The sequence below is a fragment of the Myotis nattereri genome (genome assembly GCF_964212035.1).
Source record: "Myotis nattereri genome assembly, chromosome: X".
Lineage (NCBI taxonomy): Eukaryota > Metazoa > Chordata > Mammalia > Chiroptera > Vespertilionidae > Myotis > Myotis nattereri.
In genome coordinates, this window is record NC_138078.1 from 1,391,322 (window position 1) to 1,417,696 (window position 26,375).

The 26,375-nt window shown below is 45.4% G+C and overlaps 3 protein-coding genes across 3 annotated transcripts; all 3 read right to left on the bottom strand.

Annotated features, from left to right (window-relative positions):
* Positions 1-108: 108 nt before the first annotated feature.
* On the bottom strand, positions 109-447 carry LOC308511038 (T-cell leukemia/lymphoma protein 1A-like; the record flags this gene model as incomplete). Its single annotated transcript, XM_081081048.1, has 1 exon — positions 109-447. One exon carries the CDS (start codon positions 445-447, stop codon positions 109-111), a length of 339 nt encoding a protein of 112 aa, XP_080937174.1.
* A 4,785-nt stretch (positions 448-5,232) lies between these two features.
* On the bottom strand, positions 5,233-5,571 carry LOC308511039 (T-cell leukemia/lymphoma protein 1A-like; the record flags this gene model as incomplete). The annotated part of the gene is made up of 1 exon (XM_081081049.1): positions 5,233-5,571. One exon carries the CDS (start codon positions 5,569-5,571, stop codon positions 5,233-5,235), a length of 339 nt encoding a protein of 112 aa, XP_080937175.1.
* Positions 5,572-20,911: 15,340 nt separating this feature from the next.
* On the bottom strand, positions 20,912-21,259 carry LOC308511041 (protein p13 MTCP-1-like; the record flags this gene model as incomplete). The annotated part of the gene is made up of 1 exon (XM_081081051.1): positions 20,912-21,259. One exon carries the CDS (start codon positions 21,257-21,259, stop codon positions 20,912-20,914), a length of 348 nt encoding a protein of 115 aa, XP_080937177.1.
* Positions 21,260-26,375: the final 5,116 nt, after the last annotated feature.

Consider the following 26,375-nt stretch of genomic DNA (forward strand, 5'->3'; position numbering starts at 1 on the left):
AGAATAACAGAGCTTATTTAAAAGGTGAACAGAACTATACACGTCCCACCAGCGAGCCAGCAAGACTCGGGCACAGGTTGACAAGAGTCAGGGACCCCATCACATGTCCTAAGAGTCGTCCATCAACTCAAGGATCATTTCCTCCTTGTCATCCTTCATCACATGGAGCACGATGCGCCAGAATCGGTCCATGGAGTCCAGGTACATGCTGTGAAGGTGGATCGTCCAGTAGGAAGGCATGGTGCTCGAAGTCAGAGGGCTGGTGGGGAGTCTGTTATGCTCACTGGGGTAGTCGACCTGGCACAACTGTACTAGAAGGTGACCTTCTGTGTCTATGACGTGATGCAGCCATGTGCACTGGTTCTCGTCCTCATAAACCGAGGGCCCACGAATACTCAGGTAGATGGGGTGGGAGGTGAGTTGCAAGATCAATGGGAGCTCGGCCATGACCCCTCCGTGGTCCACAGAGCAACAGCCACAGCTTCTCAGAGCCTCTCGCTACTTCGGTCCTGGTATCGAAAAACAGGAGAGGGGGTCTCCAACCGCATTTTACCTCACCTTTTATCTTTATGGTTTTTACGGTTGTGTTTGGTTTCTTCTGCAAATTTATAAATCTCAACTTTTCTTTCTTTTTTAGCTTTAGATCTTTCTTCTAGAACAAACTTTATTAAACGTACTTAATGTAAAATATGACTCTGTGAAGGTAACATGGTCCTATAAAATTTTAAAACCATATTTTTCAATGATAGTTGACATAGAACATTAGGTTCTTTTCAGGGGTACTCCCCAATGATTAGACCAGGGGTGGGTAAACTTTTTGACTCGAGGGCCACAATGGGTTTTTAAACTGGACCGGAGTGCCAGAACAAAAGCATGGATGGAGTGTTTGTGTGAACTAATATAAATTCAAAGTAAACATCATTACATAAAAGGGTATGGTCATTGTTTTTTTTTTTAGTTTTATTCATTTCAAACGGGCCGGATCCAGCCCGCGGGCTGCAGTTTGTCCACGGCTGGAGTAGACATTATATAATGGACTAAGAAATCATGCAATTAATCTCATACCCATCTGACTCCACACACAGTTATAATATTACAAGAGGCTCAGTGTGCAAAAATCTGTGCACTCTGCGGGGTACCTCAGCTAACCAAGTGGCCTCTCCCACTCGGGGACCCCTTGAGGGATGTCCAACTTACAGCTTAGGCCCGCTTTAGTGCTGCCATTGAGGCACCCACCAACCCCTGTGCTCGGCAGCTGTGAGCCTGGCTTTTGGCTGAGCTGCGCTCCCCCTGTGGGAGTGCACTGACCATCGTTGGACAGCTCCTGCCATGAGTATCTGCCACCGGTGTTCAGTGTGTGTCATAGCGTCCAGTCGTTCTGCCGTTTTGTCTATTTGCATATTAGCCTTTAATTATATAGGATTGACTCAATGCTCTACTTTACTGTGCCATGACTATTCTTTCTTTTTTTATATAGTTTTCCTGATTTCAGAGAGAAAGGGAGAGGGAGAGAAAGAAATATCAATGATGACAGAGAATCACGGATTGGTTGCCTCCTGCATGCCCCCTACTGGGGATCAAAACTGTAAACCGGGCATGTGCCATGACTGGGAATTGATCGACATTTCCTGGTTCCTAGTTTTACGCTAAACAAATGAGTCATGCCAGCTGGGATCTTTTCTTTTCTTTTCTTTTCTTTTCTTTTCTTTTCTTTTCTTTTCTTTCCTTTTCTTTTCTTTCAATTCCATTTCTTTTCACCTCTGTTCTTCTTTTCTTAATTAAAACTTTGTAGTTGTTTCAACATTTTTTTTCCCCTGTCAACACCACGTTCTTTCTGATCATTTCAGAGGGAACTCACAAACCATAGAACAAGCAACCCCATGAAAATAATATGCAAATAATATGCTTTACCTTTAAAAGCTGGCAGAGGAATAACGCTAACGTCTGTGTCCAGCTGGGCTTCTTAACAGCGGTCTTGCTTTTCAAGTGCCGGTGAGAGAGGCAACACCAAAATATTCAGGGACTGACAGATACCTGGAATAGCTGATCGGGAACACAGGAAGAAAGTGACAGGTGAAACAGCAAGTAGGATTCTTGAGGTCTCATAACATCACTTATAGAATGAATTGTCCCTTCCCTAAACCTCACCCATGCTCTCGGCAAGAGCTATATGGTTTTGCTGCTAAACTCACTTCAGTCCACAAAGTCCAAATTCCTCCCTCAGATCAGACTCCATCCTCAATACTTCCTCCTCCTCCTGCCATCTGTCTTTTTCATACCTGTTCTACTTGCTCTGAAGGCAAAGCACCGTTCTTCACTCCTTTCCTCTGTGACCCATCTCTGCTTCCCCCTGTCACCTGCAGAAGAAAGAACATGACCATGATACCCATATTCCCAGTAGTTCATGTACCAGGAATGGGTCCAGAAAAAAAAGACACCACTGACTCACACCCAGAAACCAGTCCCGGGAAACAGGTGGTTGTCAGGAAGGAAAAAGGTTTATTCAGGTGACGGCAACCTGAGATGATGAGGGAAGCTCGTCCCAAAACTCATCTGCACATCATAGTACAGGCTGAGCCTTTATAAGGATGGAGAGGCCAAACAGAGCAACGAGGTCAGGGGGCGGGGCTTGAGAAGTTCTCCATGTGCCGACAGGCACAGTCGAATCTGATAAGGATCTTACAAGTGGTCAGGTGATGATCCAGTGTGCGTCATCCTAGACTTTGTCCTCCTGGTTCTAAGGTTGAAGGTCAGCAAATCCCCCAGAACTGGGAACTTCACAGTTCATACCTTATAAAAGTTTTTCCTAGGATTCTTATTCAAACTGGTTGTTTACCTACAAGCTTCATTATTAGTCAGAGTCTGCATTTACAGGAACAATGTGGAAAAAATGGTGAGGTGAGTTGTAATTCCAATGATTTACATGAATTCATGCAACTACTGTGACATGAATACTGAGATGCTTACTTCTTCTGCAAGTCATTTGCCATCTTTGAAAAATCAAACTGGCCCTGGTTGGTTTGGCTGAGTGGATAGAGTGTCGGCCTGCAAACTGAAGGGTCCCAGGTTCAATTCTCGGTCAAGGTCACATGCCCAGGATGTGGGCTTGATCCCCAGTTAGGGACTTGCAGGAGGCAGCCGATCCATGATTCTTTTATGAACGATGTTTCTAACTCTCTCCCTCTCCCTTCCTCTCTGAAATCAATAAAAATATATTTGAAAAAAAAGGCGGACGTTCTATCTACTGAACCAAACCAGCTGGGGCCCTGGGTAGTCTTTAAATGACTACGCACTTGGTATATTAAACCAAAAAAAAAATCATAAACTCTTTTAAAACATTGTGCATTTAATCTGAATACAACACATGCTTAATATTTTTAAAATGTTTTTATTGACTCAGAGAGGAAGGAAAAGCGAGATGGAGAGAAACATCCATTATGAGAGAGAATCACTGATCGTCCGCCTCCCACACGCCCCCTACTTGGGTTCGACCTCAACCCAGGCAAGTGCCCTTGCCCGGTAATCGTACCATGACCTCGTTCTTGATAGGTTGACGCTCAATGATTGACCAACTCTGGCCGGACTAGAAGTGCAATATTTTGAATATGAGAAACACACCTTAGAAACACACCCTCACGCTCCCCAGTCCTCAGCCTTAAAGGTCTCAATGTGCATTTGCAATCACTTTCCTGCAAGATGAGAATTTACTCAGCAGTCAGTGATCTCTTTAATGCAACCATGGATGCCCTGAAATTGATTTCTGGGGCTCCCACGGCCTCCCCCTCCAGCCACCATCTCTGGTGCAATCTAGATGAATTTTATGACCGCTACGCTTTTTTGGGGGCTGTTTAGTGCTAAACACAATTCAAAACCCAAATGCATCCCGAGCTAGATGCTAAAGCCATACACAGAGCAGGCTCGAGCCTTCAGGAGATAAGCCCTGGCATCCCTCGTAATACCTCAAAGGAAAGAGATGATCAGCATAAAACACCCATAATCCCGCAAACTTTCGTTCTTTTTTTGGAGACTGTAGTATCAGTTGACGAAACTCAGGAGTTCAAACTATGAGAACGCTGGTCATTGAAACAAAAACTATTTCCAGTGATGTCTTCGAGCCTTGTCTACCGGGGCTGGGCTAATATTTTCAGGCTTAAGGTCTTTTTCCTTGTCTTTCTCTATTTAATATATGTTTATTAGAGGCCCAGTGCACAAATTTGTGCACCAGTGTGGTGCCTCAGACACGCCTGCGGGGATTGGCTGAAACTGGCTCTCTGACTTCCCCAGAGGGTTCCCAATTTACGAGAGGGCCCAGGCCAGGCCAAGGCACCACACTGGTGCCCCATTAGGTCTGCAGAGGGACACGGGAAGTTGGCCAGCTAGGGAGGGACCCTGTGAGGAGTCTAGGGTGTGTCCAGCAGGTCTCACTCATTCCTGATCTGCCAGGCCCCAGCAACAAGCTGACCTACAAGTCTGAATGTCTTGTCCCTGGTCGTCAATGCATGTCATAGTGAGGAGTTGATCAATCGTAGTATATAATTTGTATATTACTATTTGAATGGTTGAACAGATGACCGGATGGCTGGACACCTAGCATATTTGTCTTTTATTATATAGGAGTGATTTCATACAGGAAGGGAGGGAGAAACATCAATGGTGAGACAGAATCATACATCGGGTGCTTCCTGTAACCCCCTTCTGGGGAACGAGCCCACAACCAGAGCATGTTCCCTTGAACAGAATCGAACCTGGGACCTTCCAGAGTCCACAGTCCAACCCTATATCCACTGAGCGAGTAAGCTAGGGCTCATGGGTTAATTCTGGTCTGTGCCCTGACCAGGAATCGAACAATGACCTCCAGGTTCATAGGTCTTCCCTCAACCACTGAGAAACAGAAGCTTGGCTCAACATGCTTTTATTGATTTGAGAAAGAGGGAGAGAGACAGTGAGAGATAGAGAGAGAGAGAGAAAGGAGGAGGATGAGAAGAAGAAGAAGAAGAAGAAGAAGAAGAAGAAGAAGAAGAAGAAGGAGAAGAAGGAAGAGAGAGAGAGAAAGAGAGAGAGAGAGAGAGAGAGAGAGAGAGAGAGAGAGAGATCAATGTGCCCTCGCACCCAGGGGGGGCAGATAGAACAGCAGAGCTGAGTAAAAAGTTGAACAGAACTATACACATCCCACCAGCAGGACAGCAGGACTGGGGCTCAGGATGACATGAGCCAGGGACCCAATCACATGTCCTACGAGTTGTCTCTCAGCTCAAGCATAATCTCCTCCACTCCATCCTCCTTGATGTGGTGCAAAATGCGCCAGAACCTGCACATGAAGTCCATGTACTCGCTATCATTGTATAGAAGCCACGTAAAAGGCATGGTGCTCGAGGTCAGCGGACTGTTGGTGAGTGCGATATGCCCCCTTGAGATGTCTTCCTGTCGCAACCGTACTTGCAGGACACCTCCTGTCTCCATGAAGAGATGCACCCACGTGCGCTGCTTCTCATCCTTATACACCGAGGGCCCAAGGATCCTCAGGCAGAAGGGGTGCGAGGTGAGGTGCAACCTCGAAGGGAGCTCGGCCATGACCACTCCGTGGTCCAAGGAGCAACAGCCACAGCTTCTCAAAGTCTCTCGCTTCTTCGGTCCTGGCATCGAAAGACAGGGCATCAGGTCTCCAAACGCATTTTAACACAGCTTTTATCTTTATGGTTTTTAAGGTGGTGTTTCTTTTTGCCCTTGGTTAATTCTGAAAATTTATTAATCTTAACTTTTCTTTCTATTTAGCTTTAGATCTCTCTTATAAAACAAACTGTACAAAGTGTACTTAAGGTAAAATATGACTCTTTGAAGGTTACATGGCCCTTAGAATTTTTATACTATCTTTTAAATGACAGTTGACATAGAACCTTAGGGTCATTTCAGGGGTACACCCCAATGATCAGACATTATATAATGGACTAAGAAATCATGGAATTAATCCCATACCCACCTGACACCATACACAGTTATTATAATAGTACTAGAGTCTCACTGCACAAAATTTATGCAATCATGAGGGTCGCTCAGACAACCCTTTAGCCTCTCCCAGTCCAAGACCCCTTGAGGGATGTCCAGCTGACAGTTTAGACCCGCTATAGTGCTGCCATGGAGGCTCCCATACCTTCTGTGCTTGGCACCTGTGAGCCTGACTTTTGAATGAATGGCACTTCCCCTGTGGGAGTGCACTGACCACCTGTGGACAGCTCTTGTCATGAGCATCTGCCCCCAGTGGTCAGTGCGTGTCATAGCAACCAGTCATTCTGCTGTTTGGTCGATTTGCATATTAGCCTTTTATTATATATGATTGCATAGACTCAATACTCTACTTTACTGTGGCATGACTATTCTTTCATTTTTTACATATAGTTTTACTGATTTCAGAGACAAAGGAGAGGGAGAGAAAGAAAGATCAATGATGACAGAGAATCACGGCTTGGTTGCCTCCTGCATGCCCCCTACTGGGTATCAAGACCGTAACCTGGGCATGTGCCATGACTTGGAATCAAATTGACATCTCCAGGTCCTTGGTTTAAGCTAAAAAACTGAGCCATGCCAGCCGGGCTCTTTCCTTTCCTTTCTTTTTCATTTATTCTTAATTAAAACTTTGTAGTTGGTTCAACTCTTCTTTTTGTCCTGACACCACCACCTTCTTTCTGATCATCTAAGAGGGAACTCAATACCATAGAACAAGCCACGCCATGCAAATAATAGAGAAACAATATGCTTTACCCTTAACAACTGGCAGAGGAACAAAGCTAATGTCTGCGTCCAGTTGGGCTTCTTAACAGCGGTCTTGCTTCTCAAGTGCTAGAGGCAAGTGATAGAGGCAAGACCAACGTATTCAGGGAAAGACAGACACCTGTGATAGATGATCAAGCAAACACAAAGCAGTGAGACAGTTGAAACAGCAAGTAGGATTCCTGAGGTCTCATAACATCACTTATAGAATGATCGCTCCCTTCCCCAAACCTCAGCCATGCTCTTGGCAAGCACTGTATGGTTTTGTTGCTAACCTCACTTCAGTCCACAAAGTCCAAATTCCTCCCTCAGATCAGACTCCATCCCCAATCCTTCCTCCTCTCTCTCCCATCCATCTTTTTGTCACCTGTTCTTCTTGCTCTGAAGGCAAAACACCGTTCTTCGCTCCTTTCCTCTGTGACCAGTCTCTGCTTCCACCTGTCACCTGCAGAAGAAAGAAAATGACCATGATACACATATTCCTAGAAGTCCATGTACCAGGAATGTGTCCAGAAAAAACAAGGTTCCCCTGACTCACACCCCAGAAACCAGTACCTTGAGACAGGAGGTTGTGAGGAAGGAAAGAGGTTTATTCAGGTGCCGGAGACCTCAGAAAATTGGGGAAGCTCGTCCCAAAATCCATCTGCAAATCTCAGTGCAGTCAGAGGCTTTTATAAGGACAGAGAGGCCAAACAGAGCAAAGAGGTCAGGGGGCGGGGCTTGAGAAGTTCTCTACGTGTCAACAGGCACAGTCCAATCTGATAAGGATCTTGCAAGTGGTCATGTGTCAGTCCAGTGTGCGTCATCCTACACTTTGTCCTTCTGGTTCTAACGTTGAAGGTCAGCAAATCTTCCAGAACTGGGAAGGTCAGAGTTCATATCTTCTAAATTTAGTTCCTAGGATTCTTATACAAATATGTTGTTTACCTACAAGCTTCATTATTAGTCAGAGTCAGCATTTACCAGAACAATTTGGAAAGAATGGTGAGATGAGTTGTAGTTCCCACTGTGACATGAATGTTGAGATGCTTCGTTCTTCTTCAAGGCATTTGTACGCTTTGAAAAAGTCAAATTGGCCCTGGCCGGTTAGGCTCAGTGGATTGAGTTTTGTCCTGCGAAGTAAAGGATCCCGGGTTTGATTCCTGGTCAAGGGCACATGCCCAGGTTGCGGGCTTGATCCCCAGTGAGGGACGTGTAGGAGGCAGCCGATCCATGATTCTCTCAACATGGAAGTTTCTAACTCTCTCCCTCTCCATTCCTCTCTCTAAAAAAAAATTAAAAACAACTCCCAGCTCAATGACCTGGTTTGAGGCAAACTCTTCCCCAGTTAGGAAGAAATGATGAATGGGGTCCTAAGGAAATGTCCGGCATCTGCCCGTTGGCATTTAGAAGAAGCAAAATAAGAAGAAAAAAGAAAAAAAGGGCAGAAAATAATATTTAATTCAAATGACACCCTCATACTGGCCTCGAAGGAATAGAGCACAGAAGGTTCACGAGACAAAGTGCCTGCAGTGCGACACATGACAGATCTCGAGGCGTGGGCTCTTTTATAAAAAATATAATTTTTTATTGATTTTAGAGAGGAAGGGAGAGAGAGAAGAAACATCAGTGATGATAACAGAGAATCATGGACCTGCTGCCTCCTCACGCCCCCCACTGGGGATCTATCCCGCAACCCGGGCATGTGCCCTTGCCTGGGAATCAAACTGGGGACTCTTCAGTTCGCAGGCCGATGCTCTATCCACTGAGCCAAACCAGCATCGGCGCTACTTCGTCTTCAAATGACTAACCACCTGGTATGTTAAACCAAAAAAATAATCAACTATTTTAAAATAATGTGCATTTAATCTGAAAGCAACCCTTGCTTAAAATATTTAAATGTTTTATTTACTCAGAGAGGAAGGAATAGCGAGCGGGAGAGAAACATCCATGATGAGAGAGAATCATGGATCAGCCTCCTCGCACACACCCACTAAGGGGATCGAGCCCGAATACCGGGCATGTGCCCTTGACCAGGAATCGAACCATGACCTCCTGGTTGATACCTCGACACTCAGCCACTGTAACACGCCAGCTGGTCGCGACGTGCAATATTTTGAATATGAGAAACACACCTTAGAAACACATGCCTCACGCTCCACAGTCCTCAGCTTTAAAGGTCTCAATTTGCATTTGCAAACACTTTCTTGCAAGAGGAGAATTGATTTTTTTAAAAAATATATTTTGTTGATTTTTTGAAGAGAGGAAGGGAGAGGAAAAGAGAGTTCGAAACATCGATGAGAGAGAAACATTGATCAGCTGCCTCCAGCACACTCCCTACTGGGGATGAGCCCACACCCAAGGTACATGCCCTTGACTGGAATTGAACCTGGGACCATTCAATCTGCAGGCCAACGCTCTATCCACTGAGCCAAACCGGTTTTGGCCTGCAATAGGAGAATTTAATCAGCAGTCAGTGATCTCTTTAATGCAACCATAGATGACCTAAAATAGACTTCTGGGGCTCACTCCAGTTCCCTCTCCTGACGCCTCTCTCCGGTGAAATGGAAGGTGAATTTTATGATTGCTGGTCTTTGTTTGGGGCTGTTCATTGCTAAACACAATGAAAAACCCAAATGCACACAGAGCTAGACTCTAAAGCCACACACAGCCGGCTCGAGCCTTCAGGAGAGGAGCCCTTGCACCCCTTGTAATTCCTCAAAGGAAAGAGATGATCAGCATAAAATACCCATAATCCCCCAAACATTCGTTCTTTTTTTGGAGAGGGTAGTATAGGTTGATGAACTTCAGGAGATCAAACAATGAGAACTCTGGTCATTAAAATGAAAACTATTTCCATCGATGTCTTCGAGCCTTGTCTATCGGGGCTCGGGTAATATTTTCATGCTTAAGGTCTTTTTCTTTTTGTTTCTCTATTTAATATATTTTTAATAGCGACCCAGAGCAGGAATCGTGCACCAGTGTTTTGCCTTGGCCTGTCTTGTGGGGATCGGCCAAAACTGGCTCTCTGACATCCCTCGAGGGGTCTCTGATCATGAGAGGCCACAGGCTAGGCCAAGGGACCCCACCGTTGCACCATTAGACCTGGGGAGGGAAATGGGAGGTAGGCCAGGTGGGGAACGACCATTGGAAGATGCCAGGGCATGTCCAGCCCGTCTCACTCAGTCCAGATCAGCCAGACATCAGCAGCAATCTGCCCTACCAATCTGAATTTCTTGTCCATGGTGGTCAATGCATGTCATAGTGATCAGTTGAGCAAACTTAGTATTTCATTTGCATATTATGCTTTGCTTGGTTGAACAGATGACCGGTCGACTTGACACTTAGCATATTAGGCTTTTATGATATAGGACTGATTTCATAAATGAACGGACTGAGAAACATCAATGATGAGGGAGAATCATACATCGGATGCCTCCCGCACAGCCCCTACTGGGGATCGAGCCCACAACCAGAGCGTGTTCCCTTGACCAGAATCGAACCTGGCACCTTCCAGAGTCCACAGTCCAACACTCTATCCACTGAGCCACACAAGCTAGGGCTCATTGGTAAATTCTTGTCTTAGCCCTGACCAGGAATTGAACCGTAACCTCCACATTCATAAGTAGTCCCTCAACCACTGAGAAACACCAGCTTGGCTCAAAATGCTTTTATTGATTTGAGAGAAAGGGAGAGAAACAGAGAGAGACAGCGAGACAAAGAGACAGAGAGAGAGAGAAAGAAAGGAGGAGGAGGAGGAGGAGAAAGAGGAAGAGGAGAAGAAGAAGAAGAAGAAGAAGAAGAAGAAGAAGAAGAAGAAGAAGAAGAACAACAACAACAACAACAACAACAACAAAGAGAGAGAGAGAATGAGAGAGAGAGAGAGAGAGATCAATGTGCCCTCACCCCAAGGGGGTGGTGGATAGATCAACAGAGCTTAGTAAAATGGTTAATAGAACTATACATGTCCCACCGGCAGGCCAGCAGGACTGGGGCTCAGGTTGAAAAGAGCCAGGGACCCCGTCACAAGTGCTACTAGTCGTCCATCAGTTCAAGGATCATTTCCTCCATGTCATCCTCCTTGACGTGGTTCACGATGCACCAAAACCGGCCCATGGAGTCCAGGTACTGGCTATCAAGGTGGAGCGTCCACATCGAAGGCATGATGATCGAGGTCAGCGGGCTGGTGGTGAATGCGTTCTGACCACTGGGGATGTTCATCTGGCACAACCATACTTGTAGAACACCTCCTGTGGCCATGACAAAATGCAGCCACGTGCGCTGATTCTCGTCCTCATACATCAAGGGCCCAAGGTTACTCAGGTACATGGGGTGCGAGGTGAGGTGCACCTTCGACGGGAGCTCGGCCATGACCCCTCCGTGGTCCAAGGAGCAATAGCCACAGCTTCACAGACCGTCTAGCTTCTTCAGTCCTGGCATCGAAAGTCAGGGGATGGGGTCTCCAAACGTATTTTACCTCGGCTTTTATTTTTATGGTTTTTACGGTTGGGTTTGTGGTTGTCTTTGGTTTATTTTTCAAATTTATAAATCTCAAATTTTCTTTCTTTGCAGTTTTAGAGCCCTCTTCTCAAAAAAAACTGTACAAAAATACTTAAGGTAAAATATGACTCTATGAAGGTAACATGGTACTATGGAATTTTAAAAACATTTTTTAAATGACAGTTAACATAGAACCTTAGGTTCATTTCAGTAGTACACCGCAATGATTACACATTATAGAATGGACTAAGAAATCATGGAATTAATCTCATACCCATCTGAAACCATACATAGGTATAATATTACCAGAGGCTCAGTGCACAAAATTTATGCACTCAAGGGGGTCCCTCAGCCAATCCTGCAGCTTCTCCCAGTCAGATAGCCCTTGAGGGATGTCCAACTGATGGCTTAGTCCTGATTTATTGCTGCCATGGAGTCTCCCACCAACCCTTGTGCTCGGCAGGTGTGTGCCAGGCTTTTGGATGAGCGGTCTTCCCACTGTGGGAGTGCGCTGTCCTCCGGTGGATAGCTCCTGACATGAGCATCTCCAGCCGATGGTCAGTGCATGTCATAGCGGCCAGTCGCTTTGCTGTTTTGTCAATTTGCATACTAGCCTTTCATTATATACGATTGACTCAATTCTCTACTTTACTGTGCCATAACTATTCTTTCATTTTTTTCGTATAGTTTTTCTGATTTCAGAGAGAAAGGGAGAGGGAGAGAAAGAGAAAAAAAGATCAATGATGACAGAGAATCACGGATTGGTTGCCTCCTGCATGCCCCCTACTGGGGATCAAGACTGTAACCCGGGCATGTGCCATGACTGGGAATCGAATCGACATCACCTGGTTCCTAGGTTTAAGCTATAAAAATAAGCCATGCCGGTGAGGCTCTTTTATATTCATTTCTTTTCTTTTCGTTTCTTTTCTCTTCTTTTCTTGAATTTTCTCTTCTTTTCTTTACTTTTTTTCTTAATTAAAACTTTGTAGTTGGTTCAATTTTTCTTTTTTTCCTGATAACACCACCTTCCTTCTGATCATCTCAGAGGGAACTCACAAACCATAGAACAACACAACCCATGCAAATTATGTGCAAATAATATGCTTTACCTTTAACAGCTGGCAATTTTACAAAGCTAACATCTGCGTCCAGGTGGGCTTCTTAACAGTGGTCTTGCTTCTTCAGTGCTGGTGAGAGAGGCAAGAACAAAATATTCAGGGACAGACAGACACTTGGGATAGCTGATCGAGCAAACAGGAAGCAAAGAGACAGGTGATACAGTAAGTAGGATTCCTGAGGTCTCATGACATCACTTATACAATGATCTCTCCCTTCCCCACACCTCAGCCATGCTCTTGGCAAGAGCTGTTTGGTTTTGCTGCAAAACTCACTTCAGTCCACAAAGTCCAAATTCCTACGTCAGATCAGACTCCATCCCCAATCCTTCCTCCTCCTCTTCCTCCTCCTCCCTTCCATCTTTTTCTTGCCTGATCTTCTTGCTCTCAAGGCAAAGCACCGTTCTTCGCTCCTTTCCTCTGTGGCAGGTCTCTGCTTCTTCCTGTCACCTGCAGAAGGAAGAAAATGGCCATGATACACCTGTTCCAGAGAGTCCATGTACCAGGAATGTGTCCAGAAAAAACAAGGTTCCCCTGACTCACACCCCAGAAACCAGTCCCGAGAGACAAGCAGTGGTGAGGAAGGAAAGAGGTTTATTCCGGTGCCGGCAACCTGAGGAGATGGGGGAAGCTCATCCCCAAACCCATCTGCACATCTCAGTGCAGGCAGAGGCTTTTATAAGGAGGGAGAGGCCCAAAAGAGCAAAGAGGTCATGGGGCGGGGCTTGAGAAGTTCTCTACGTGCCAACAGGCACAGTCCAATCTGATAAGGATCTTGCAAGTGGTCAGGGGATGTTCCAGTGTGTGTCATCTGAGACTTTGTCCTCCTGGTTCTAAGGTTGAAGGTCATCAAATCTCCCAGAACTGGGAAGGTCAGAGTTCATATCTTCTAAAATTAGTTCCTAGGATTCTTATACAAACATGCTGTTTATCTACAAGCTTCATGATTAGTCAGAGTCTGCAGTTACAGGAGCAATTTGGAAAGAATTGTGAGGTGAGTTGTTATTCCCACTGTGACATGAATGCTGAGTAGCTTCGTTCTTCTTCAAGGCATTTGCACCCTTTGAAAAAGTCAAATTGGCCCTGGACAGTTTGGCTCAGTGGATAGAGTGTCTGCCTGCGAACTTAAGTATCCTGGGTTCGATTCCCAGTCAAGGGAACATGCCCAGGATGTGGGCTTGGTCCCCAGTGATGGACGTGCAGGAGTCAGCTGATCCATGATTCTCTCATCATGGATGTTTCTCTCTCTCCATTCCTCTCTGAAAAAGATATAATTTAAAACAACTCCCAGCTCAATGGCCTGAACTGAGAAAAACTCTTCCCCAATTAGGAAGGAAAGATGAATGGAGTCCTATGGAAATGTCAGACATTTGCCTGTTGGCATTAAGGAGAAGCAAAATAAAAAAATAAAATAAAAAATGGGAGAAAAAAACAGAGTTCAAATGCCACCGTCATACTTCCCTCAAAAGAATCGGGCCATAAGGGGTCATGAGACAGAGTGTCTGCAGTGCGACACATGACAGATTTTGAGGCGTAGGCTCTTTTCTAAATATATATATATATATATATATATATATATATATATATATATTTTATTGATTTTAGAGTGGAAGGGAGAGAGAGATAGAAACATCAGTGATGATAAGAGAGAATCATGGACCGGCTGCCTCCTGCACGCCCCCCACCCCCCATTGGGGATAGAACCTGCAACCCAGGCATGTGCCCTTGACTGGGATCAAACCCAGGAACCGTCAGTCCGCAGGCGGACCCTCTATCCACTGAGCAATACCAGCAGGGACGATAGGTAGTCTTTAAATGACTACCCACCTGGTATGTGAAACCAAAAATATAATAAACTATTTTAAAACAATGTCCATGCGATCTGAATGCAACAATTGCTAATATTTTTTTTATTGCTTAAAGTACTACAAAGGGTATTACATATGTGTCCATTTTCCCCCCCGCCCTTGACAGTCCCCTAGAAATAGCTAATATTTTTTTTAAATGACTCAGGGAGGAAGGGAAATCGAGAGATAGAGAAACATCCGTGATGAGAGATAATCGTGGCTTTAGCGTCTAGCTCTGTGAGCATTTCCGTTTTTAATTGTGTTTAGCACTAAATAGCCCCAAACAAAGCCCAGCGGTTATTAAATTGATCACCATGGCAGCAGCCAGAGGAGGCTGGAGGGGCAGCTGGAGGGAGCCCCAGAAATCAATTTCAGGACATCCATGGTTGCATTAAAGAGAATCACGGATTGGCCTCCTCCCACAAGCCCCCTACTGGCGATCGAGCCCGAAACATGGACCTCTAGAAAAAATATATTAAAAAGAGAATGAAAAAGAAAAAGACCTTAAACCTGAAAATATTAGCCCAGCCCCGGTAGACAGGGCTCGAAGACATCACTGGAAATAGTTTTCATTTCAATAACCAGCGTTCTCATTGTTGATCTCCTGAGGTTCATCAACCGATTCTACCCTCTCCAAAAAAAAAAAAAAAAAAAAAAAAAATCACGAATGTTTGGGGGAATTCGTGCACCAGTGTGGTGCCCTGGCCTGGCCTTCGGGGATCAGCCAGAACTGGCTCTTTGACATCACCCGAGGGGTCCCAGATAATGAGATGTCACAGGCCAGTCCAAAGCACCTCAGCGGTGCCCCATTAGGTCTGGGGAGGGGCACAGGTAGTTGGCCAGTTGGGGAGGGACAATGAGAGGGCTCCAGGGTGTGCCCAGTATGTCTCACTCAATCCCGATCAGCCAGACCCCAGAAGCAAGCTACCTAACAGTCTGAATGTCTTGTCCCTGGTGGTCAATGCATGTCATAGCGAGCAGTTGAGCAACCTTAGGATATCGTTTGCATATTATGCTTTGATTGGTGGAACAGATGACCAGTCGACTGGACACTTAACATATGAGGCTTTTATTATATAGGATTGTTTTCATGCAGGAAAGGAGAGAGAAACATCTGTGATGAGAGGAATCATACATCGGGTGCCTCCTGAACGCCCCCTACTGGGGATCGAGACCACAACCAGAGCGTGTGCCCTTGACCTGAATTGAACCTGGGACATTCCAGAGTCCACAGTCCAACCCTCTATCCATGAGCCAAACAAGCTAAGGCTCATTGGTAAATTCATGTCTGTGCCCTGACCAGGAATTGAATCACGACCGCCAGGTTCATGGGTTGTTCCTCAACAACTGAGAAATAACAGCTTGGCTCAAAATGCTTTTATTGATTTGAGAGAGAGGGAGAGAGATAGAAAGACACAGGGAGACAAAGAGAAAGAGAGAGAGAAAAGAGGAGGAGGTGAAGAAGGAGAAGAAGAAAAAGAAGAAGAAGAAGAAGAAGAAGAAGAAGAAGAAGAAGAAGAAGAAGAAGAAGAAGAAGAAAAAGAAGAAAAAAAGGAGAAGTAGAAGAAAAAAAGAACTAGAATAAGAACAAGAACAAGAACAACAATAAGAAGAACAAGAAGAGAGAGAGAGAGAGAGAGAGAGAGAGAGAGAGAGAGAGAGAGATCAATGTGTCCTTGCACACAGATGGTGGCAGATAGAACAACAGAGCTTAGTAAATGGTGAACAGAACTATACACGTCCCATCGGCAGGTCAGCGGGACTTGGGCTAAGGTTGACAAGAGCCAGGGACCCCATCACATGTCCAGGAGTCTTCCACCAGCTCAAGGATCATTTTCTCCACGCCATTTTCCTTGATGTGGTGAACGATGCGCCAGATCCGGAACATGTGGTCCACGTACTGGCCTCCAGGCTGGAGCGTCCACATCAAAGGCATGATGCTCAAGGTGAGCAGGCTTTTGGTGACTGCAATATGACCACTGGGGATGTCTTCCTGGCACAACAGTACTTGCAGGACACCACCTGTGTCCATGACGAGGTTCAGCCATGTGCGCTGCTTCTCGTCCTCATACACGGAGGGCCCACGGATCCTCAAGCAGATGGGGTGCGAGGTGAGGTGCACCTTCGATGGGAGCTCGGCCATGACCCCTCCGTGGTCCAAGGAGCAACACCTGGAGCTTCTCAGAGCCTCTTGCTTCTTCGGTCCTGGCATCGAAAGACAGGTTATGGGCTCTCCAAACGTATTTTACCTCAGCTTTTATCTTTATTGTTTATATGGTTGTGTTTGTGGTTGCCTTTGGTTTATTTTGCAAACTTATAAATCTCAACTGTTCTTTCTTTTCAGTTTTAAGGTTTCTTCTCAAGGAATACTGTACAAAAAGTACTTAAGGTAAAATATGACTCTATGAAGGTAACATGGTCCTATGGAATTTTAAAAACATTTTTTAAATGACTGTTGTTATACAACCTGAGGTTCATTTCAGGGGTCCACCTCAATTATTAGACATTATATTATGGACTAAGAAGTCATGCAATTAATCTCATACCCAGCTGACACATTACACAGTTATTATAATATTACTAGAAGGTCAGTGCACGAAATTTATGCACTCATGGGGGTCCCGAAGCCAATGATGCAGCTTCTCCCCATCTGGGACCCATTGAGGGATGTCCAACTGACAGCTTAGGCCCGCTTTTGTGCTGCCATCGAGGCTCCCACCACCACCCTGTGCTCGCCAGCTGTGAGCCTGGCTTTTGGCTGAGCGGCGCTCCCCCTGTGGGTGTGCACTGACCACTGGTGGACAGCTCCTTCCAGGAGAATCTGCCCAGCTGTTCAGTGCGTGCCATAGCTACCAGTAGTTGTGCTTTTGGTTGATTTGCATATTAGCCTTTTATTATATAGGAATGACTCAATGCTCTACTTTATGGTGCCACTACTATTCTTTCGTTATTTTTCATATAGTTTTACTGATTTCTGAGAGGAAGGGAGAGGGAAAGAAAGAAAGATCAATGATGAAAGAAAATCACTGATTGGTTGCCTCCTGCATGCCCCCTACTGGGAATCAAGACTGTAACCCAGGTTGTGCCATGACTGGGGATCGAAACCACATCTCCTGGTTCCTGGGTTTAAGCTAAAAAACTGAGCCATGCCATTCGGGCTCTTTTTTCTTTCTTTTTTCTTAATAAAAACTTTGTAGTTGGTTCAAATTTTTGTCATTACACTACCACCACCTTCTTTCTGATCTTCTCAATGGAAATCACACACCATAGAATAACCCACCCCAGGCAAATAATATGCTTTATCTTTAACAGCTGGCAGAGGAACAAAGGGAATGTCTGCATCCTGGTGGACTTCTTAAAAGCCGTCTTGCTTCCAAGTGCTGGTGAGAGAGGCAAGACCAAAATATTCAGGGACAGACAGGTACCTGGGATAGATGATAGGGCAAACAGGAAGCAAAGTGACAGGTGAAACAGGAAGTAGGATTCCTGAGGTCACATAACATAACTTATAGAATGATCTCTCCCTTCCCTAAACCTCAACCATTCTCTTGGCAAGAGCTCTATGGTTTTGCTGCTAAACTCACTTCAGTCCACAAAGTCCAAATTCCTCCCTCAGATCAGACTCCATCCCCAATCCTTCCACCTCCTCCTCCTCCCATCTACCTTTTCCGTACCTGTTCTTCTTGCTGTGAAGTCAAAGCACCGTTCTTCGCTCCTTTCCTCTGTGTCCGATCTCTGCTTCCCCCAGACACCTTCAGAAGAAAGAAAATGGCCATGATACACCTATTCCAGAGAGTCCATGTATCAGGAATGTGTCCCGAAAAGAAAGATCCCCTGACTCACACCTCAGAAACCAGCCCTGGAGACAGGTGGTGGTGAGGAAGGAAAGAGTTATATTCAGGTGCCAGCAACCTGAGAAGATGGGTGAAGCTTGTCCCAAAACCCATCTGCACATCTCAGTGCAGTCAGAGGTTTTTATAAGGAGGGAGAGGCCACACAGAGAAAAGATGTCAGCGGGCGGGGCTTGAGAAGTTCTCTACGTGACCACAGGCACAATCCAACCTGATAAGGATCTTGCAAGTGGTCAGGTGACGGTCCAGAGTGCGTCATCCTTGACTTTGTCCTCCTGGTTCTAAGGTTGAAGGTCATCAAATCTGCCAGACCTGGGAAGGTCAGAGTTCATACCTTGTAAAATTTGTTCCTAGGATTCTTATACAAACAGGTTGTTTACCTAAAATCGTCATTATTAATCAGAGTCTGAATTTACAGGAACAATGTGGAAAGAATGGTAAGTGAGTTGCAATTCCCACTGTGACATGAATGCTGAGATGCTTCAAGGCGTTTCCACCCTTTAAAAAGGTCAAAATGGCCCTAACCAGTTTGTCCCAGTGGATAGAGTGTTGACCTGTGAAATGAAGGTTCCAAGGTTCGATTCTGGGTCAAGGGCACATGCCCAGGTTGTGGGCTTGATCCCCAGTGAGGGACGTGCAGGAGGTAGCCGATCCATGATTCTCTCATCATGGATGTTACTAACTCTGTCCCTCTCCGTTCCTCTCTAAAAAAAAATAAAAATAAAAGACAACTCCCTGCTCAATGACCTGGATTGAGGCAAACTCTTCCCCAATTAGGAAGGAAAGGTGAATGGGGTCCTAAGGAAATGTCCTGCATCTGCTTGTTGGCATTTAGGAGAAGCAAAATAAGAAGAAAAAAGAAAAAAGGGGTGAAAAAAATCATTATACAAATGTCACCCTCATACTGCCGTCGAAGGAATCGAGCCCAAAGGGTCACGAGACAGTGAGTCTGCAGTGCGACACATGACAGATCCTGTGGTATTGGCTCTTTTATAAAAAAAATATTTATTTTTTTTATTGATTTTAGAGAGGAAGGGAGAGAGAGATAAAAACATCAGTGATGATGAGAGAGATCATGTACCTGCTGACTCCTGCATGCCCACCACTGGGGATAGAGCCCACAACACGGGCATGTGCCCTTGACTGGGATCAAAACCGGGACCCTTCAGTCCGCAGGCCTACACTCTATCCAATGAGCAAAACGAGCTCGGGCGCTAGGTCGTCTTTAAATGACTACACACCTGGTATGTTAAACAAAAAAAAATAAATAAAAATAAGCTATTTTAAAACAATGTGCATGCCATCTGATGCAACAATTACAATATTTTTTTAAATGATTTTATTGACTCAGAAAGGAAGGGAAATCGAGAGGGAGAGAAACATCCATGATGAGAGAGAATCACGGCTTTAGTGTCTACCTCTGTGTGCATTTGGGTTTTTAATTGTGTTTAGCACTAAACAGCCCCAAACAAAGCCCAGCGATCATAAAATTTATCTACCATCGAACCAGCAAGAGGAGGTTGGATGGGAATCGAAGGGAGCCCCAGAAATCAATTTCAGGGCATCCATGGTTGCAATAAAGAGAATCAGGGAACGGCCGCCTCCCCCTCACACCCTACTGGCAAAGGAACCTGAATTCTGGGCCTCTAGTAAAAATATATTAAACATCTCAATTAAAAATATATTAAATCGAACCTGGGACCTTAAGCCTAAACATATTGGCCCCGCCCCGGTAGACAAGGCTCGAAGACATCACTAGAAATAGTTTTCATTTCAATGACCAGCGTGCTCATTGTTTGCTCTCCTGAGGATTGTCCACTGACACTACCCTCTCCAAAAAAAGAACAAATGTTTGGGGGATTTTGTGCACCAGTGTGGTGCCTTGACCTGGCCTGCGGGGATTACCCGAAACTGTCTCTCTGACATCCCCCGAGAGGTCCCAGGTTACGAGAGGGCACAGGCCAGGCCAAGGCACCAAACCGGTGCCCCATTAGGTCTGGGGATTGACACTGGAGGTAGACCAGCTGGCGAGAGACCAAGGGAAGGCTCCAGGGTGTGTCCAGCATGTCTCACTCAGTCCAGATGAGCCAGACCCTAGCAGCAAGCTGACCTACCAGTCTGAATGTCTTGTCCCTGGTGGTCAATGCATGTCATAGCGAGCAATTGAGCAGCCTTAGTATATCATTTGCATATTATGCTTTGAGTGGTTGAACAGATGACCGGTCGACTGGATACTTAGCATATCAGGCTTTTATTATATAAGATTGATTTCATGCAGGAAGGGAGCGAGAAACATCAATGATGAGAGAGAATCATACACCGGGTGCCTCCTGCATGCCCCCTACTGGGGATGGATCCCACAACCAGAGCATGTGCCCTTGAGCTGAATCGAACCTGGAACCTTACAGCGTCCACAGTCCAACCCTCTATTCACTGAGCCAAGCAAGGTAGGGCTCATTGGTTAATTCTTGTCTGTGCCCTGACCAGAAATCGTACCCTCACCTCAAGGTTCATACGTCTTCCCTCAACCACTGAGAAACACCAGCTTGCCTCCAAATGCTTTTATTGATGTGAGAGAGAGGAAGAGAGAAGAGGGAGGATTAGAAAGAGAGAAATAGAAGAAGAAGAAGAAGAAGAAGAAGAAGAAGAAGAAGAAGAAGAAGAAGAAATGTGAGAGAGAGAGAGAGAGAGAGAGAGAGAGAGAGAGAGAGAGAGAGAGCCATGAATGTGCCCTCGCACCCAGGGGGTGACAGATAGAATCACAGAGCTTATTAAAATGGTTAACACAACTATACATGTCCCACCACCAGGCCAGCAGGACTGGGGCTCAGGTTAACAAGAGCCAGGGACCCCATCACGTGTACTTTGAGTCTTCCATCAGCTCAAGGATCATTTCCTCCACGCCATCCTCCTTGATGTGGTGCACAATGCGCCAGAACCGGCACATGCAGTCCAGGTACTTGTTGCCAGGGTGGATCCTCCACTTAAAAGGCATGGTGCTCGAGGCCAGCGCGTAGGTGGTTAGTGAGATATCCCCACTGGGGATGTCTTTCTGCCACAACCGTACTTGCTGGACACCTCCTGTCTCCATGGCAAGATGCAACCACGTGCGCTGCTTCTCATCCTGGTACACCGAGTCCCCAAGGATCCTCAGGCAGATCGGGTGTGAGGTGAGGTGAACCTTCGTCGGGAGCTCGGCCATGACACCACCGTGGTCCAAGGAGCAACAGCCACAGCTTCTCAGAGGCTCTCGCTACATTGGTCCTGGTATCGAAAAACAGAAGATGGGTTCTCCAACGGCATTTTACCTCGCCTTTTATCTTTATAGTTTTTATGGTCGTTTTTGTGTTTGCCTTTGGTTTATTTTGCAAATTTATTAATCTCAACTTTTCTTTCTTTTTAGTTTTAGATCTATCTTCTAAAACAAACTGTGCAAAACGTACTTCAGGTAAAATATGACTCTTTGAAGGTAACATGGTCCTATGGAATTTTTATACCATCTTTTAAATAACATTTGACATAGAACCTGAGGTTCATTTCAGGGGTACACCCCAATGATTAGACATTATATAATGGACTAAGAAGTCATGCAATTAATCTCATACCCATCTGACACCATACACAGTTATTGTAATATTACTAGAGGCTCAGTGCCCAAAATTTATGCACTCAAAGGTGTCCCTCTGCCAACCCTTCAGCCTCTCCCAGGCCCAGACCCCTGGAGGGATGTCCAACTGATAGTTTAGGCCCGCTATAGTGCTGCCATGGAGGCTCCCACGACCTTCTGTGCTCGGCACCGTAGAGCCTGGCTTTTGGATGAACAGCGCTCCCCCTTTGGAAGTGCAATGACCACCAGTGGACAGCTCTTCTCATGAGCATCTGCCCCCAGTGGGCAGTGCGTGTCATACCAACCAGTCATTCTGCTGTTTGGTCGATTTGCATATTAGCCTTTTATTATATACGATTGCATTGACTCAAAGCTCTACTTTACTGTGCCATGACTATTCTTTCGTTTTTTTTATAGAGTTTTGCTGTTTTCATAAATAAAGAAAGAGGGAGAGAAAGAAAGATCAATGATGACAGAGAATCACGGATTGGTTGCCTCCTGCATGCCCCCTACTGGGTATCAAGACTGTAACCCGGGCAAGTGCCATGACTGGGAATCAAACACACATCTCCTGGTTCCTAGGTTTAAGCTAAAAACTGAGCCATGCCAGCGGGCTCTTTTATTTCCTTTTCTTTTCTTTTCTTTTCTTTTCTTTTCTTTTCTTTTCTTTTCTTTTCTTTCCTTTTCTTTCCTTTCCTTTCGTTTCCTTTTATTTTTTTCGTAATATAAACTTTGTAGTTGTTTCAATTTTTCTTTTTCTCCTGACAACACCACCTTCTAACTGATCATCTCAGTGGAAACTCAACAACCATAGAACCACCCAAATCATGCAAATAATATACTTTACCCTTAACAACTGGCAGAGGAATAAAGCTAACGTCAGCTTCCTGGTGGGCTTCTTAACTGCGGCCTTGTTCTCAAGTGCTGGTGAGAGAGGCAAGACCAAAATATTCATGGACAGACAGACACCAATGTTACCTGAAGAGACAAACAAGAAGCAAATGACAGCTGAAACAGCAAATAGGATTCCTGAGGTCTCATAACATCACTTATAGAATGAACTCTCCCTTCCCCAATCCTCAGCCAAGGTCTTGACAAGAGCTCTATGGTTTTGCTGCTAAACTCACTTCAGTCCACAAAGCCCAAATTCCTCCCTCAGATCAGATTCCATCCCCAATCCTTCCTCCTCCTCCTCCCATCCATCTTTCCTTACCTGTTCTTCTTGCTCTGAAGGCAAATCACCATTCGTAGCTCCTTTCCTCTGTGACTGGTCTCTGCTTCCCCTGTCACCTGCAGAAGAAAGAACATAACCATGACACACATATTCCCAGGAGTCCATGTACCAGGAATATGTCCAGAAAAAACAAGGTTCCCCTGACTCACACCCCAGAAACCAGTCCCGTGAGACAGGTTGTGGTGAGGAAGGAAAGAGGTTTATTCAGGTCCCGGCAACCTGAGAAGATGGAGGATACTTGTCCGAAAACCCATCTGCATATCTCAGTGCAGGCAGAGGCTTTTATAAGGAGGGAGAGGCCAAACAGAGCAAAGAGGTCAGGGGGCGGGGCTTGAGAAGTTCTCTTTGTGCCGCCAGGCACAGTCCAATCTGATAAGCATCTTGCAAGTGGTCAGGTGACGGTCTGTGGTGTGTCATCCTAGCTTTTGTCCTCCTGGTTCTAAGGTTGAAGTTCAACAAATCTTCCAGAACTGGGAAGGTCAGAGTTCATATCTTCTAAAATTAATTCCTAGGATTCTTATACAAACATGCTGTTTACCTACAAGCTTCATTATTAGTCAGAGTCAGCACTTACAGGAACAATGTGGAAAGAATGGGGAGGTGAGTTGTAATTCCCACTGTGACATGAATCCTGAGATGCTTCAAGGCGTTTCCACCCTTTGAAAATGTCAAATTGGCCCTGGCCCGTTTGGCTCAGTAGATAGAGTTTGGCCTGCAAACTGAATGGTCCCGGTTTCAATTCCCAGTCAAGGGCAGTTGCCCAGGTTGTGGGCTCGATCCCCAGTGAGGGACGTTCAGGAGGCAGCCAATTCATGATTCTCTCATCATGGATGTTTCTAACTCTCTCCCTCTCCCTTCCTCTCTGAAATCAATGAATATATCTTTGAAAAAAAAGGCCAACGCTCTATCCACTGAGCCAAACCAGCTTGGCTGCTAGGTATTCTTTCAATGACTACCCACATGGTAGGTTAATTCAAAAAAAATAATAAACCGTTTTAAAACAATGCATTTAATCTGAATGCAACAATTGCTAATATTTTTTAAAATGTTTTTATTGACTCAGAGAGGAAGAAAAATCGAGCGGGAGAGAAACATTCATGATGAGAGATAATCACTGATCAGCCGCTTCCCACACGCCCCCTAATGGGGATCGAGCCCGAAACCTGGGCATGTCCTCTTTACTGGGAAATGAACCATGACCTCCTGGTTGATAGGTCGATGGTCGAACACAGAGCCACGCTGACTGGGCCGGAAATGCAATATTTTGAATATGAGAAACACACCTTAGAAACACATCCCTCATGCTCCCCAGTCCTCAGCATTACAGGTCTCAATTTGAATTTTCACACAATTTCCTGCAAGACGAGAGTTTAATCAGCAGTCAGTGATCTCTTTAATAAGACAATGGATGCCCTAAAATTGATTTCTGGGGATCCTTCCAGCTCCATCTCCAGTTGCCTCTCTCTGGTGTGATGCTAGATGAATTTTATGATCGCTGGGCTTTGTTTAGGGCTCTTTAGTGCTAAACACAATTAAAAACCCAAATGCACACATAGCTTGATGCTAAAACCACACATAGAGCCGTTTCGAGCATTCAGGAAATGAGCCCTTGCATCCCTCATAATTCCTCAAAGGAAAGAGATGATCAGCAGAAAACACCAGTAATCCCAAACATTCTTTATTTTTTTGGAGAGGGTAGTATCGGTTGACGAACCTCAGGAGATCACACAATGAGAACACTGGTCATTGAAATGAAAACTATTTCCAGTGATGTCTTCGAGCCTTGTCTACCGGGGCCGGGCTAATATTTTCAAGCTTAAGATATTTTTCTTTGTCTTTCTCTGTTTAATATATTTTTACTAGAGGCTAAATGCACGAATTCGTGCACCAGTGTTCTGCCTCGACATGGCCAGAGGGGATCGGGCCGAAACCACCTGTCTGACATCCCCCAAGAATTCCCAGATTAAGAGAGGGCAGAGGCCAGGCCTGTGGGGATCGGCTGAAACTGTCTCTCTGACATCTCCCAAGGGTTCCACATTATGAGAGGGTACAGGCCAGGCCAAGGGACCCCCACCGGTGCCCCATTTGGTTTGGGGAGGTACACGGGACATTGGCCAGCTGGGGAGGGAACAAGGGAGGGATGCAGGGTATGTCCAGCATGTCTCACTAAGTCCTGATAAGCCAGACCCCAGCTACAAGCTGACCTACCAGTCTGAATGTCTTGTCCATGGTGGTCAATGCATGTCTTAGTGAGCAGTTGAGAAACCTTAGTATATCATTTTCATATTATGCTTTAATTGGTTGAACAGATGACTGGTCGATTGGACACATAGCATATAAGGTTTTTATTATATAGGATTATTTTCATGCAGGGAGGGATCAGGAAACATCAATGATTAGAGAGAATCATACATTGGGTGCCTCCTAAATATTTAGGGACAGACAGATACTGGGATAGGTGATCAGGCAAACAGGAAGCAAAGTGACAGGTGAAACAGCAAGTCAGATTCCTGAGGTCTCATAACATCACTCATAGAATGATCTCTCCCTTTCCAAGACCTCAGCCATGATCTTGGCAAGAGCTGTATGTGTTTGCTGCTAAACTGACTTGAGTCCACAAAGTCCAAATTCCTCCATCAGATCAGACCCCATCCCCAATCCTTCCTCCTCCTCCTCTCATCCATCTTTTTCTTGCCTGTTCTTCTTGCTCTGCAGGCAAAGCACTGTTCTTTGCTCCTTTCCTCTGTGACCAGTCTCTGCTTCCCCCTGTAACCTGCAGAAGAAAGAACATGACCATGATACACATATTCCCAGGAGTCCATGTAACAAAAATGTGTCCAGAAAAACAAGGTACCACTGACTCACACCCCAGAAACCAGTCCCGGGGGACAGGTGGTGGTGAGGAAGGAAAGAGGTTTATTCAGGTTCTGGTAACCTTAGAAGATTGGGGGAGCTTGTCCCAAAACCCATCTGCAGAGCTCAGTGTAGGTAGAGGCTTTTATAAGGAGGGAGAGTCAAACAGAGCAAAGAGGTCAGGGGCTGGGGTTTGAGAAGTTCTCTACGTGCCCACAGGCACAGTCCAATCTGATAAGGTTCTTGCAAGTGGTCAGGTGATGGTCCAGTGTGCGTCATCCTAGACTTTGTTCTCCTAGTTCTAAGGTTGAAGGTCAGCAAATCTCCTAGAACTGGGAAGGTGAGAGTTCATAAGTTGTAAAATTAGTTCCTAGGATTCTTATACAAACAGGTTGTTTACCTACAAGGGTCATTATTAGTCAGAGTCTGCATTTACAGGAACAATGTGGAAAAAATGGTGAGGTGAGTTGTAATTCCCATGAATTATATGAATTCATGTAATTACTGTGACATGAATGCTGAGATGCTTCGTTCTTCTTCAAGGTGTTTCCACCCTTTGAAAAAGTCAAATAGGCCATAGCCAGTTTAGCTCAGTGGATAGAGATTAGGCCTTCGAACTGAAGG